The 14024-nt window shown below is 39.5% G+C and overlaps 1 protein-coding gene across 4 annotated transcripts in view; it reads left to right on the top strand.

Annotated features, from left to right (window-relative positions):
• Window positions 1–14024, top strand: part of herc4 (HECT and RLD domain containing E3 ubiquitin protein ligase 4) — a 124184-nt gene that overhangs the window by 35224 nt on the left and 74936 nt on the right. For all 4 annotated transcript variants that reach the window (XM_068002623.1, XM_068002624.1, XM_068002626.1 and 1 more), the window contains 6 exons: window positions 103–179; window positions 1985–2206; window positions 4293–4384; window positions 10896–11026; window positions 12129–12286; window positions 12895–12971. In XM_068002623.1, coding sequence (XP_067858724.1) covers window positions 103–179; window positions 1985–2206; window positions 4293–4384; window positions 10896–11026; window positions 12129–12286; window positions 12895–12971 — 757 coding nt within the window. The remainder of the gene's footprint in view (window positions 1–102; window positions 180–1984; window positions 2207–4292; window positions 4385–10895; window positions 11027–12128; window positions 12287–12894; window positions 12972–14024) is intronic.

Genomic DNA, 14024 nt, shown 5'->3' with positions numbered 1-14024 from the left:
CTTGGATAACTACCCCCACCATGCCCACGTGCCTTGATGGGTACTTAAAGGTTAGATTTTAAACAATAATTTGACATTTTGGCCTTATTTATATCTTTTTAGGAATATAAAGAGTTTAGCAGAAGTACAGATAGCGCAGGTGGCCTGTGGTTATCATCATTCCCTTGCTTTGTCGAAAGGTAAGGATGGATTTTGGCAATGCTTTACCTTGAACATCTTAATGTAGAAATACTTAGTCAAATTTTTATTTGCTGATTAGTAGAAACTATTTGAGTTACTTTTCTCCCTTGTCTCCCTGCTGTATACTAACTGTAGCTGAGGGAGTGGGTACCCATATGCTGCTAGCCCTGCACCAAAGCTGATCTGAATGTACTGGGATCTGTGCAGGAGTAAATTCATGAAACTATCCATATATCAATTTGTTCCTTTCCATTGTGTCTTCTACAAAGTTTTAATGGATTTTAGAAAATTGAACATCTTGCTAAAACAAAAGCAAAATACTGCAGATGCTGGAAATCTGAAATAAAAACAGAAAATGCTGGAAAACACTCCATGTCAGGCAGCATCTGTGGAGAGAAACAGTTAACTATTCAGGTTGATGACCTTTCATCAGAACTGGAAGGTGTTAGAGATTGAACAGTTTTTAAGCAAATAGAGAGCCAGGGGAAAAAGGAGTGGGGGGGGGGGTAAAGAACAGGTGGAGGGCAGAAATGATTAAATGACAAACTGGTTGATGGTACAAGGCAAAAGGGGGTGGTAATGGGACAAGTAAAGAAACAAAAGATGGGTCCAGAGGGGGTGTAAATAGTTATATCAGAGGGGGAGGGCAGCACGGAAAATCTGGCAAAGAGGAGAAGTCTCCCACCTGGGATTGTGGTGGAGAAAGAACATCTTTCTAATTTAGTATTTGTTACAGCTTCTTAAATGGTTCCTAAATATTAATCAGATAAATTTGTAATTGCATAGTATATGGCATATAGCATTAAAACTTTTTAAAGAATATAATTAAAAAGAATGTTAGAATATTGGAATTTGAACTGTTATTTAATTTGTCAACTAAAAATTTTATTCCTTGCTTATCATCCATTTGGTTGTTTGTCCAAATTAAGTGCATAGCAGTTTTTCTAAGTGGATTCTAATAAATGTTGGTTATCATTAAAACCACATTTTGGGGAAAAAATATAGCTACTTGACATACATATTTTCATCAGGGTGCAATTATGCTCAGTGAGCAATTATGTAGTATGCAATTTTTGTTTTTTTTTAGTTCAACTAACCAACCCAATAAAGAACATCTAGCATTCAGGTGATCGTTCCAGACTGAGTGTGGATGCTATAATTTGGCTGTGCTAGCAATGTTAATACTGCTCTTACAGTTGGCAATGTGAACCAATTAGATCTGCCTCCTTGGTGATGTGCATTGTCAAAAGATGTGGTTTCTGCATGTGTTTCCGGAGACAGAATTGACCCGGATGGCAACATAAACCATTTTGGAGGCAGAGATGGCTATGTTTTCTGTCTCATGCAGCATACCATATAGGCCATTTAAATTGATTTTGTGTTTTCTGGCCCATATGGATCTTTAATGGCCATTGAGATAAGTACTGTAGCTAGTACCTCACCATTGCTCAGTCCTGCACTGTTGGGAACTTGCTGTCTGACACAGCATATTGAATTTCTGCACCATCAGGTTACCAATAAATATTTCAAGTATGAGACTTGTAGGAAGAGGCTCATATGGAGCATAAACGCCAGCATAGACCAGTTGGGCTGAGTGGCCTGTTTCTGTGCTGTCGCGCTATGTAATTCTATGAGGCACTGCAGCTGGAAATCATTTAACTGTTTGAGATTCTGAAAATACATATAATGCTGTAGCCTTGTTTAACTAATGTGTGTGCTTCAGGAGGAAAGTATGCATTTTGTGCATCATACTTTTTCAGTTTATTTGATTCTTGTCTTAATTTTTTTACAAAATGTCTTTCAGGAAGTCAAATTTTCTCATGGGGACAGAATAAGAATGGGCAACTGGGATTAGGTCGAGATATTGGAAACCAGCCATCACCGCAACCTGTTAGATCTTTAAATGGTGTTCCTTTTGTTCAGATTGTAGCAGGTGGAGCGCACAGCTTTGCACTCTCACTCTCAGGTGCTGTCTTTGGTTGGGGATGCAACAAATTTGGCCAACTTGGCCTGAATGATGAAGATGGTGAGTAGTCAGAAACCTGCAATATCTTGTTTAAACCATTTAAGAAGAACAGACAAAAATAAAGCAATGAAAAGCCAGAAGGTTGTTTTTATGGAAACTTTGTTACAGTTTGAAATATAACGGGTTAAATGAGAGAGTGCTGATGAATCCTCTGTTACGTTTTTGGGTTTTTACTGTCCTTGCTTTAGATTTTTTGACTTATGTATTTTAAATTGCTCTCACAGGTGAGTGCCAGTTTCTTATGGCATCAAGGGCATCTTCACTTGGCCTGATATCAGGGCATGTTTTTATAGCATGTCTAGGATAACAAATAGATTTTAGATCTTTTTACTGGAATCTATCTCAGAGAAGCCTCAGAATGTCACAACACCAGATCTTGTTTTAGGCTTTAATTGCCAAATAAGTTTATTGAACAGTAGATGAACAAGTGAGTAACAAATAATGGCCCAAAAATTGCTCGGAGCGGTGAACCAACAGTGCTCACCGCTCCATAAATTTATACTAACTTAACCGCGGTCTTTACTGGGTGCACTTCCTCTAATAGGAAACGGAGAAGAGCCCAGCGAAGCTAGGACCCATAGGAGAAGCGAGAGGATCGCTCTCTCCCCTCGACCAATCAGATTGCAGCATTTTTGACAAGCTGCGGACATTTTATGCAAGCTGGAATGTAAAATCCAGGAAGTGACAGGTACAACCCTAAAATCATTTGTAAAATCAGTTATAGACAGCGAGAGAAAGAGTAAGAAATAATTAAATAAAAGAGACAGAAGGGAAAAGTTTTGTTTTAAAAATTTAATGACGAAAAACTATTAAAATAAGGAGTAATGAGACTCCACATTTTTAAAAGTTAATTTTTAGTTGTTTGGCAGTTATTAAGACTTACCGCGCGCGCTGTTAAAACTTGGTTTAGACCTGGTATTTTTAAGCGTACCTGTTTTGTGGCGATTTTAGTTACTTTCCAGCTGGGCAGATGAGCAAGTTGGTGCTGGTCCATTGTTTCCGCTGATGCCAACCGGCAATATCCCTTTAATTTGAAGCTGTCATATCGCCTGCAAATCAGGAGAAGCAAGTTTCAGATTTCTACGTTTGACTGCAGGTGTGCGAACGCTGGAACTTGCTCCTCGATTTTGACACTAACAACGGTGAGCGCTGTTGAGCTCACCGTTCCTTTTTAAAGCAATTTCTGGGCCAATGTGTATTTTTTAGCGACATAAAAGTAGTCTAACGACTTACAAGGAAACTAATCAATGGTTTGCAAATTCTGTATTAAACTATATTTCATAATTAACATTTATATACTATATATCTTGTATTTTTACCAACTACTAACGTTACCTGGTTTGCACTAGTGTCTCTGAAAGTTCCAGACACATTCTGATTTATCTAGTCCAGGGTAAAAATAATTACCGGCTGTAGATTTGATTAACTGACAGTCAAATTGAAAAGTAGCTGACAGTCAGACACATGACCAACAAATAACAAACTAACTGTGTGCTTGAATTATATGGCTTGGCTCCTCTCTCAAGCCAGCAGCTCAAAGATATCTGATCAGTGGACCTTGCAGCATTTGTATCACAGTAGGCAGGGATATGATTTGAGTGCAGCAGGATTTTAACTATGTGGGTTAAAGGAGCCACTAACTATCAAGCTAAAGTGTTTGGAAAAGCAGAGACCCATCTACTCTTCACCTAAAGGCCTGTAGTTTATGTCTTAGTGTGTGTAAGATTTTATTTTTTAATATATATTATGATCAGTTTTTTGATTTTTCTTTTGAAATCATAAAGCCCTTCTTCACGCAAAGGGTAGTGAAAATCTGGAACTCTCTTCCCCCAAAAAGCTACTGAGGCTCGGTCAATTGAAGATTTTGAAACCGAGATTGATTGATTTTTTTTTTGTTGGACGAGGGTATTAAGGTTACGGAGCCAGGGCGGGTGGATGGAGTTGAGATACAGATCAGCCATGGTCTAATTGAATGGCGGAACAGGCTCGAGGGGCTGAATGGCCTACTCCTGTTCCTATAATTATCTGCAACAGAACTCTTCTATGCTGTTCAAAGCCTCTTACTAAACTTAAGTTTTAATCCTAGACAGATATGCTCCTGCCCTGTTGAAATCTCTACGAACACAGAAGATTGTCTATGTATGCTGTGGCGAAGATCACACTGCTGCTCTTACAAAGGTAGCGATCAGGTTTTTGCTCTGTATGGTGCTAGTGGAAGGGATTGTTCGTGCTTCAACAGATTGCAGGGTGATTTGTGCTATCTGAATGTAAGGTTCCTGCTTCATAGCCCAGCTACCAAAGTCTTTATAGTATGTGAAGGATGCCTGCAAATGAAGAAGAATGATTTGTAAACCAAACTATTAGCCTTAACTGTGAAAAGTGAAAATGATGCTGTCAGTTCCTTAGAGAATGAGTATTAGGAGTTTGTTTTTGTAGGGTCCCTTTGTAGGAGGATGTATGTTAAACAAACTGACATCTCGTGTATAAGCTGCAGAGGAGCGGGCAGAGTTCTCCTGTCATAATGTCTTGTGATGCTCCTGTCTCTTTGCTCACTAACCCTGCCCGCCATGGTAATTAACACACCTCCTATTGGTATCCAGTGTTGTGTGAAGGATTCCTTCAGTCCATAAATGGAGAGGATTTCATTTTATGAACTAAAGGGAGAGCACTGAGCACCATGGGTGAGACCCCAAAAATTTTAAAAAGAGCACAGCAGAGCGGGGAGCACCATGGGTGAGGCCTCAAGAATTTTAAGAATAGCATGGCAGGGGGGTAGCAAACAGAGAAAACAAACTCCAAAAAAGTGATGTCACAGTCGACGCAGCTGAGGAGCTCGTGAAAGCTAAGTTAATTTAATATACACTCTCTAACTGTAGTTGGTTATTGTTGATTGAGAAATAACTATCTAAAAAAGGGTAAATAAATAAAGGAATAATTAATATTACGAGAAATTAATTAATTGTTAACTGATTTGAAATCAAACTAAATCAATTTACAATTATTATAATCTAGACCTCGTGATTCTATTAGTTCTCGAAATAAAGTATTGCTAACTACTATAAATAAACAAATAAAGAATAGAAATGGCAATACAGGCAATGTGTTGGGACTGCAGTATGTGGGAGTTTATGGACAGCAAGACTGTCCCGGATTGCCACATCTGCAGGAAATGTCTCTGCCTTGAGACACCCCATCTCACAGCTCAAGTGCAACTCCGACACATAAGGGAGGGGGAGGAATTTCTGGATAGCTTGCTCCCAAGTACAGTCATGCCTCAGATGAAAGCATAGTTGCAGGAAGGGGAGAATGACTGTCAGTCAGCAAGGTAGGGGGACCAAGGGAGATAGAGAAGGTGATCCTGCAGAGACTAGTCCTATCCAACAGGTACGATGTACTTGATACCTGTGAGGATAAGGATGAGGGCTGCATGGAAGATTGTCAGAATGCTAACCATGGCACCGTGGAGCAGGAGGCAGTCCAAGGGTGGGGAGGATCAGAATAGAAATGTTGTAGTCATAGGGAATTCTATAATTAGGGGGGATAGATAGCATCCTGTGCATTCGTGACCGAGTTTCCAGGAGGGTGTGTTGCCTACCTGGTGGAAGGGTAAAGGACATCTCGGAGCAACTCGAAGAACTTGGAAAGGGAGGGGGAAGGTCCAGTTGTCATGGCCTATGTCAGGACCAGTGACACAAGAAATAACTAGGAGGAGGTCCTGCTAAGGGAGTATCAGAAGTTAGGAACTAAATTAATAAGCAGGACCTCACAGGTGGTAATCTTAGGACTACCACCCAATCCATGTGCTAATTGGCATAGAGATAAGCGGATCAGGAAGGTGAAAGCTTGGCTCACAGGGTGCTATGGGAAGGAGGAGTTCCATTTCGTGGGACAGTGGCATCAGTACTGGGACAGGAAGGAGCTGTACTGTTGGGACTGGCTCCACCTGAATCAGAATAGGACCAGAGTCCGGGTGGAAAGGATAAATAGGGCAGCGGGGTAAGGGTTTAAAAAGTAAGACGGGAGTGGAAAGGGGAGGGATCTGATAGAAATAACATAAGCCTGAAGATAAAAGAAATAAATAATGAGAATAAAGGTCAGACCAAGGTAAGGAATAAGAATAACACAAATAGTCAGGGAACAAATACCGTTATAGAATAGAAGTATAAAAACTGTTTAAAAATGAAGTGAGAGGTGCAACTAATCAAATCAAATTAATTTGCTTGTGCAGCAACGTACAATAAAAAAGGGGAACTGGAGACAATAATTCGTAGTGAGGAACCAGATCTGGTAGGTATAACTGAAACATGGCTACATAAAGAACAGGACTGGCAATTAAATATTGCAGGTTTTAACATATTTAGAAAGGATAGGGAAGGAAGAAGGGGTGTGGAGTAGCTGTACTAATTAGAGATGACGTAATGGCAGTAGAAAAATGGGCCATAACTAACAAAGATAGAAACAGCGTCCCTATGGATTGAGATAAAAGATAAGGGATCCATCACGCTAATAGGGGTATTGTACAGACCACCTAATGGTGAAAAGGAGGTGGAGGAAGAAATATGTAGGCAAATCAATGAAATGAGTAAAAGACATAGAATAAGACGAATGGATAGACTGGAGAAGCTGGGGTTGTTCTACTTGAGCAGAGAAGGTTGAGAGGAGATTTGATAGAGGTATTTAAAATCATGAGTCTAGATAGTGCAGATAAAGAAACTGTTCCCATTGGCAGAAGGGTCAAGAACCAGAGGACATAGCTTTAAGGTGATTGGCAAAAGAACCAAAGGCGACATGAGGGAAAACTTTTTTATACAGCGAGCGGCTAAAATCTGGAATGCACTGCCTGAGGGGGCAGTGAAGGCAGATTCATTCGTGGCTTTCGAAAGGGAACTGGATAAGTACTTGAAGGGAAAAAATTTGCAGGGCTACAGGGAAAGGGCAGGGGAGTGGGACTAGCTGGATTGATCTTGCAGAGAGCCGGCAAGGACTCGACGGGCCGAATGGCCTCCTTTATGAATAATAATCATGGGAGATTTCAACTACCCCCAAATAAACTGGCAAGTAGAGGTAGGTAAAGGGGAAAAGTGAATGGATTTTTAACGACTTGTAGAAGACACCTTTGTTACCCAGTATGTAAGAAGCCCAACAATTGAGGAATCACTGCTGGATCTAGTAATGGGAAATGAACTGGAGCAGATAAGAGAATTAAGTGTTGGGAAACATCTAGGCAATAGCGATCACAACATTTTAAGATAAAGATTGAGAGGGACTTAAGTATGACAAAGACCAAAATAATAGATTGGAAAAAGATGATTTTATGGGAATAAGAATGGAGTCAGGGAAAATAATATTGGCAGAGAGCTGGAACAGCATTGGGAAATATTTAAAACGGAGCTCAACAGAGTCCAAGAGAAATATATTCTGCTAAAAAAAAAGGATAAATTAGCCAGTAATGAAACACCATGGATGAATAAAGACATGAGATCAAAATTGAAATTAAAGAGAAAGGCATACAATAATTACATAGACAATAAAGGAGAGGATGACAAAAGGGAATATGAAGAGGTTAAGAAAAGTCAAAAAAAAAATTAGGAAGGCAGAGAGGAGCTACAAAATTACATTATCAAGGAATATGAAAAGAAATAGTAGTGTATTCTACAGACACAAATAACAAGAAAAATCAGATAGGGATAGGGCCACTAATGGATACACAAGATAAACTTACAGCCAATGACAGTGAAATGGCAGAAATATTAAACAATTATTTTGTTTCAGTATTTACCAGGGAGACTAACAAAGTGGACATGACATTAGAAGAAGAGATAGACATTTAAGGTAGAAAGGGGGGAGATAATAAATTAATCAAACTTGTAGAAGATAAGACTCTGGATGAATTGCACCCACGCATATTAAAAAGTTTGGGAAGAGATAGCAGAGGCACTATTACATGTATATAAAAATTCACTAGAAAAAGGGAATAGTGCCAGAGGAATGGCGGAGAGCAATGTTAGACCTATATTTGAGAAGGGAGACAGAACAAGTCCAGGGAACCAGTAAGCTTAATATCAGTGGTAGGAAAAATAAAGGAATCTTTATGTCCTCAGTTTTGATGACTATCAAAACTGAGGACATAAAGATGCAATAGAAAAACATCTAGAAACCGAAAATATAATAGTCAGGGATTTCAGAAGGGAAAGTCATGCTTGACCAACCTTATTAAATTCTTTTGAAGAAGTAACAGAGTAGACATGGGTAATGCAGTAGGTGTAATACATTTGGATTTTCCAAAGGCCTTCGATAAGGTACCGCATAGTAGACTCATGACTAAGGTCAGAGCATATGGAGTCAAGGGACAAGTAGCAGAATGGATAGCAAGCTGGCTACAAAACAGAAAACAGAGTAGGAGTTAAGAAAAGCTACTCAGACTGGCAAAATGTGGAAAATGGTGTTCCACAGGGATTGGTGCTGGGACCACTATTCACAATTTATAACTTGGACTTGGTATTGGAAGTACAATTTCAAAATTTGCAGACAACACCAAATTGGGGGGTATAATTAGTACTGAGGAAGACTGCGACAAAATACAAGAAGACATTAATAAACTTGCAGAATGGGCGTGTAATTGGCAAATATATTCAATGTAGATAAATGTTAAATTTTGGAAGGACGAATAAGGAGCCCACATACTGCTTGAATAATAGTCTAAATGGGATAGAGGAGCAAAGGGATCTAGAGGTACAGATGCTACATGAGGGAGAAAGGAATAGAAGGTTATGTTGGTACGGACACGATGGGCCGAATGGCCTCCTGTGCTGTATTTTTTTCTATGGTTCTATGATTTGGATGAAGAGGGATGGGAAGAGATTTGTGTGGAGCATAAACACTGGAATAGACCTGTTGGGCCAAATGGCCTGTTTCTGTGCTGTACACACAGTAATTCTATGTAGATACATAAATCACAAAGTAATGACGCAGGTTAATAAGGCCATAAAAAAGGCAAACCAATCACTGAGGTTCATTTCTAGAGGGCTAGAATTGAAAAGCAGAGAAGTTATGTAAGACTTGTATAGAACCTTAGTTAGACCACACTTAGAGTACTGTGTACAGTCCTGAGAGAGCTCCAAGCTCTCCTTGCAGCGGTAATTGTGCTGAGTGAATCTCCAATCTCTTGAGAGGGGTTATAACAGAATTGGGTGTGTGTATTAATATGGTATCAATAAAGTCCATTGAAATAAAACAATCATAAATAAAAGCAAAACACTACAGATTCTGGAAATTTGAAATGAAAATAGAAAATGCTAGAAATTCAGAGCATGTCAGTCAGCATCTGTAAAGCGAAGAAAGGTTTTGACATTTCAGGTGTGTACCCGTCATCAAAACTGAGGACAGTAAGACAGGCAGACATTTTAGTACGGGTGGGTAAAAAAGATAAGGAGAGGGAGGGAAACTAACACATAGATCAATCATAGTGAGTTAATGGGTTGAATGACCTGTAGATTGTTAATTGATAACTGTTGAATTATGCAATCAGTAAGGTGCAGGAGAGATTAAAAAAAGTGCAAATAGGTGAGATGAAAAGACAGGGAGAGGTTCACACAAAACAAAAAGCTGGAAAAATTGAGAAAGCCATGTGCTTTTGTAATTCGTTCTCAGGATGTGGACAAGGCTGGCATTTATTTCCCATCAAAAGCAAAATACTGCGGATGCTGGAAATCTGAAATAAGAACAGAAAATGCTGGAGAAGCTCAGCAAGTCAGGCAGCATCTGTGGAGAAAGAAACAGAGTTAACGTTTCAGGTCGAAGACCTTTCATCAGAACTGGAAGATGTTGAGAGTTTCAGCAAGTACAGAGCCAGGGAAAGGTGGGGGGGGGGCGGTGGAGGAAAGAACAAAAGGGAAGGTCTGTGATAGGGTGGAGAGCACAAGTGATTAAATGACAAAAGGGATGATGGTGCAGGGCAAGGAGGGTAGTAATGGGACAAGTTAAGAAACAAAAGATTGATCAGGAGTAGCTGTAAATGGCAACAGCAGAACCATTACCAGCACTAGCTGACTGAAAAAATGGAAGCAGTGGTTATGATCTGAAGTTATTGAAATCAATGTTGAGTCTGGAAAATTGTAAAGTGCTTAAACGAAAGATAAGGTGCTGTTCCTTGAGCTTATGTTGAGCTTCGCTGGAACAGTGTGAGAGGCCGAGGTCAGAGGAGGAATGGGACGGGGAATTAAAATAGCAAGCGACCAGCAGGTCAGGGTCACGCTTGCAGACTGAGCGGAGGTGTTCAGCAAAGCGATCACCCAGTCTGCATTTGGTCTCTCCAATGTAGAAGAGACTGCATTGTGTGCAGCGGTACAGTATACTAAATTGAAAGATTTATTTCCCATCCCTAGTTGCCCTGAGAAACTGGGGGTGGGTTGTCTTCTTGAGCCACAGCAATTTGATACAACAATGACTTGGTAGGGCAGTTAAGAGTCAACCATGATGATGCGGGACTGGAATCACATATGCCAGGATACTTTGCATTGTTCTGCACAATAATGTTTATAGCATTTTTTGCCCTGCTTCCCCCCCACTCTTACCTGTTAGCATTTTTCATGCTTGGTTACAAAAGTGCCAGTAGTACAATGGAAATGTTTAAATAGTTGCTTACTACTACCTAAGTAGTGTCGCAATTCAAAATTTTATTTTTTTCCAGGAAGGTGGAGTGTTTACATTTGGTGCTGGAGGCTATGGCCAATTGGGGCATAACAGCACAAACCATGAAATAAATCCAAGAAAAGTCTTTGAATTGATGGGATATGCAATCACACAGATTGCTTGTGGAAGGTTAGTATGTTGAGAAAGCAAAATAAGTAGAGCTTCATTTGGTTTGTTAACATGTTGCTTAACTTTTTAAATTTAATTCAGTTTATATGCTGGAACATTTCAGATTATATGGTACTTGCAGATGCTTACATTGCCTCATTCTGTACCGTAATGTTTAACTTTTTTTAACCTTGCTCCTGCACTCTTGTTTCTGGGTCTGTCAGGTTTTTTTTCCTGCCTAGTCAGAAAAACAGCAGTTGAAAATGTTCATAAGCAAGACCACTGGCTTTTGGTTTTCAACAGAAAAATGGATGGAATTGCAGAAATAAAAACAGAAAACGCTGGAAATACTCAGCAGGTCAGGTAGCATCTGTGGAGAGAGAAATAGATGTTTCAGGTCGATGACCTTACGTCAGAACTGGAATTGCAGATGTGCTGGGTGGGCCTACAATTTCAGTTTTGTGCCAGAATTTTCCAGATATCTCACCTACTTGCCATATTTTGTGCCTGCAGCCATGAGCATAGTTTACTTGCCGCTCATAGTTATGATAGAATCATCGAACTTATAGCATGTTTGGATCATCATGGTAGTTTTAGCTCTTCATCTGAAGCTGCTTACTTTAATTCATGGTAAAGGTTTTCTGAGTCTAATTATTCTGTTTATCTATTCATTTATAAAATTATTCTGCCTACCTCCCCGTTATAGTTTACTCAGCACTGGCATATTCTAACTTTCACTTCTTAAATTGTACTTGGTGCATATTATGAGGGGATGGAACTACTAGCTACCACGAGAATACCTGCCCGTTGTGGAACCCACTTGATTTCATCCCTTTGTGATTACTGCCCAGGCAGTGAAGGTGAAAATTGCCCCCCCAGTGTTTAAGGAGCCTTACAATACAATGCGTTTTTGAAATGAACATTTTGTTTAGAGCACTGGTAAAACTTGAGGGAGGTCTTGCCCAGAACATTGGTTAAAAATCCTGGAGTCCTGCATAACAAAAGTGAAAATTGACCTATTCAATTCTTGTTAATCAGTGGCCCTGATAAAGATCTGTAATTTTATTGTGTGGTCTATAAATAAAAAAGAATTGACTTTAAAATTGTCTTTTTTTTTAAAAAGGCAACACACACTAGCATTTGTTCCATCATCTGGAAAGGTGTATTCATTTGGCCTTGGAGGAAATGGTCAACTCGGAACTGGGTCTACAAATAACAGAAAAAGTCCCTGCACAGTGAGAGGAGCATGGATTCCTCATGGACAGTATTCTCCAGTTGACAGTAGGTGTCAGTATATGTACACTTTTATATAAAAACTTCTATGTGCACTTCCTATAAATATGACACTTTATTTCTGCCACATTTTTGAAACACCCTTCTCAGTTCATCATAACTGTATTCTGAGTTATAATTTTTTAAATTTCTTCTACTTATCTCTGATTCTAACGTGATTGACTTTCAGTTAATGTTCACTTTCTCAATAGCTGCAGCAGACCAACTCCAAGCTAGGTGTAAATGTAGAAAAGTATTAAACTTTCATACTTTTTAAGCAATGACTTGCAATTAAAATTTCCACTGTTGGAAAATAATTCCATCTTATTGACCCAACAGAACTTTTAAGATCCAGTTGTGCTTGTTACTGCAGGAAATATAGCTCTGTTCAGATACTTGACTCAATTGTTTTAACATTAATATATTTGTATTACTTCAAAGTTTGACAAAAAGGACTGTAAATGATTTCAATAATGGTAAATCTGTTCTATGATTTGCTGTGCTCCTGAATAAACTAATCCCTTCCATTTAGAGGACGGAAATACATTTGACTTAAACCAGATTTTATAGTAAATGTTACATTCTGATAACTTTGTAATTTTTTTTCATTATTGCAGATGCCAAAAACCATTTTTGTGTTCAAATAATTTTCTCTGGAGGTGACCAAAGTTTTGTGCATTATTGCTATCTGCAGGTAAAGCTAAATATTTTATATTTGAAGCAGTTCTTAATGAAATTCTGTGATCATTCATTTTTGAAATTCATTGAGTCATTTTCCTATCTCTAGCCTCTGCCGGGAAGCTGGGTTCGGCATAGTGCAACCAGCGGCAACTGTGACCAGTACTCCCCCACTGCTTTCCCCATCCTCAGCAGTACCTATCCTTGCTTTCCTGTTTTACAGCATTGAAGGATACATTTTCTATTTCTTAACATTAATGGACAGAAAATAATGGTCTGGAAGTGCACATTCTTTGCACTCCCATCATGTGCTAAGAGCACAGAAGTGGATTGGGGGCATCTACAGAGGGAATATGATGTAAAATCAAAATATTAATCAAAAATAAGGACAGAATATCTGACTTCAAAATGTGTCCTTTTTTAATATACACATATGCACTGTTTCAATTATTCCTCCTTTCCCCACCCTCTTACCCTGCTTCATCTGAAGGCTATTGGTCTTGACTCCACATGTGCAATGCCACAGGCAATTAATTAATAATCAGGCAATTTGCTGATATCAAACTGAGAAGAATAGCAGAATTCCAGGAAGAATGGAGGAAACTACAGGAAGCCATAAAAAGCTAAGAAAAAAGGGCAGATAAATGGTATTTATATCAAGCCCCATTGGCTGTCTCTGCATGTCACGATTGCAGCCGGCCAATCATGCACTCCTCACCCCCGGCCATGCCACGATTGTGGCTGACCTGTCCCTTGATCTCTCGCTCTCTTTCCCTCCCGATCGACCATCCCCAAGGGTCCCTGGTTGCAGCCTCCAGCCGCTGGTTTTCCCACCCGGCAGCAGGCCAGCCTACCAATTTGGCCTGCTGCTGAGCAGGAAATTAAGAAAAAAATTATAATGAGGCCCTGCCGTTAAATTCAGCAGGACCTCTGCATCCCGGCCTTAATGGGTTTTCCCCACACTATCGCACTCCCCCGCTCCCTCCCCGTAAATATCGGGGTCATTATTTCCATTAGTAGTTAATTCCAAGTTGAGGAAACATGATCTTGATAAAACACTAGTACATGA

The sequence above is a fragment of the Heptranchias perlo genome, chromosome 21 (genome assembly GCF_035084215.1).
Source record: "Heptranchias perlo isolate sHepPer1 chromosome 21, sHepPer1.hap1, whole genome shotgun sequence".
NCBI classification, from domain to species: Eukaryota; Metazoa; Chordata; class Chondrichthyes; order Hexanchiformes; family Hexanchidae; genus Heptranchias; species Heptranchias perlo.
The sequence above is the reverse complement of the archived record's forward strand: the minus strand, read 5'-3'. Positions and strand labels throughout refer to the sequence as shown.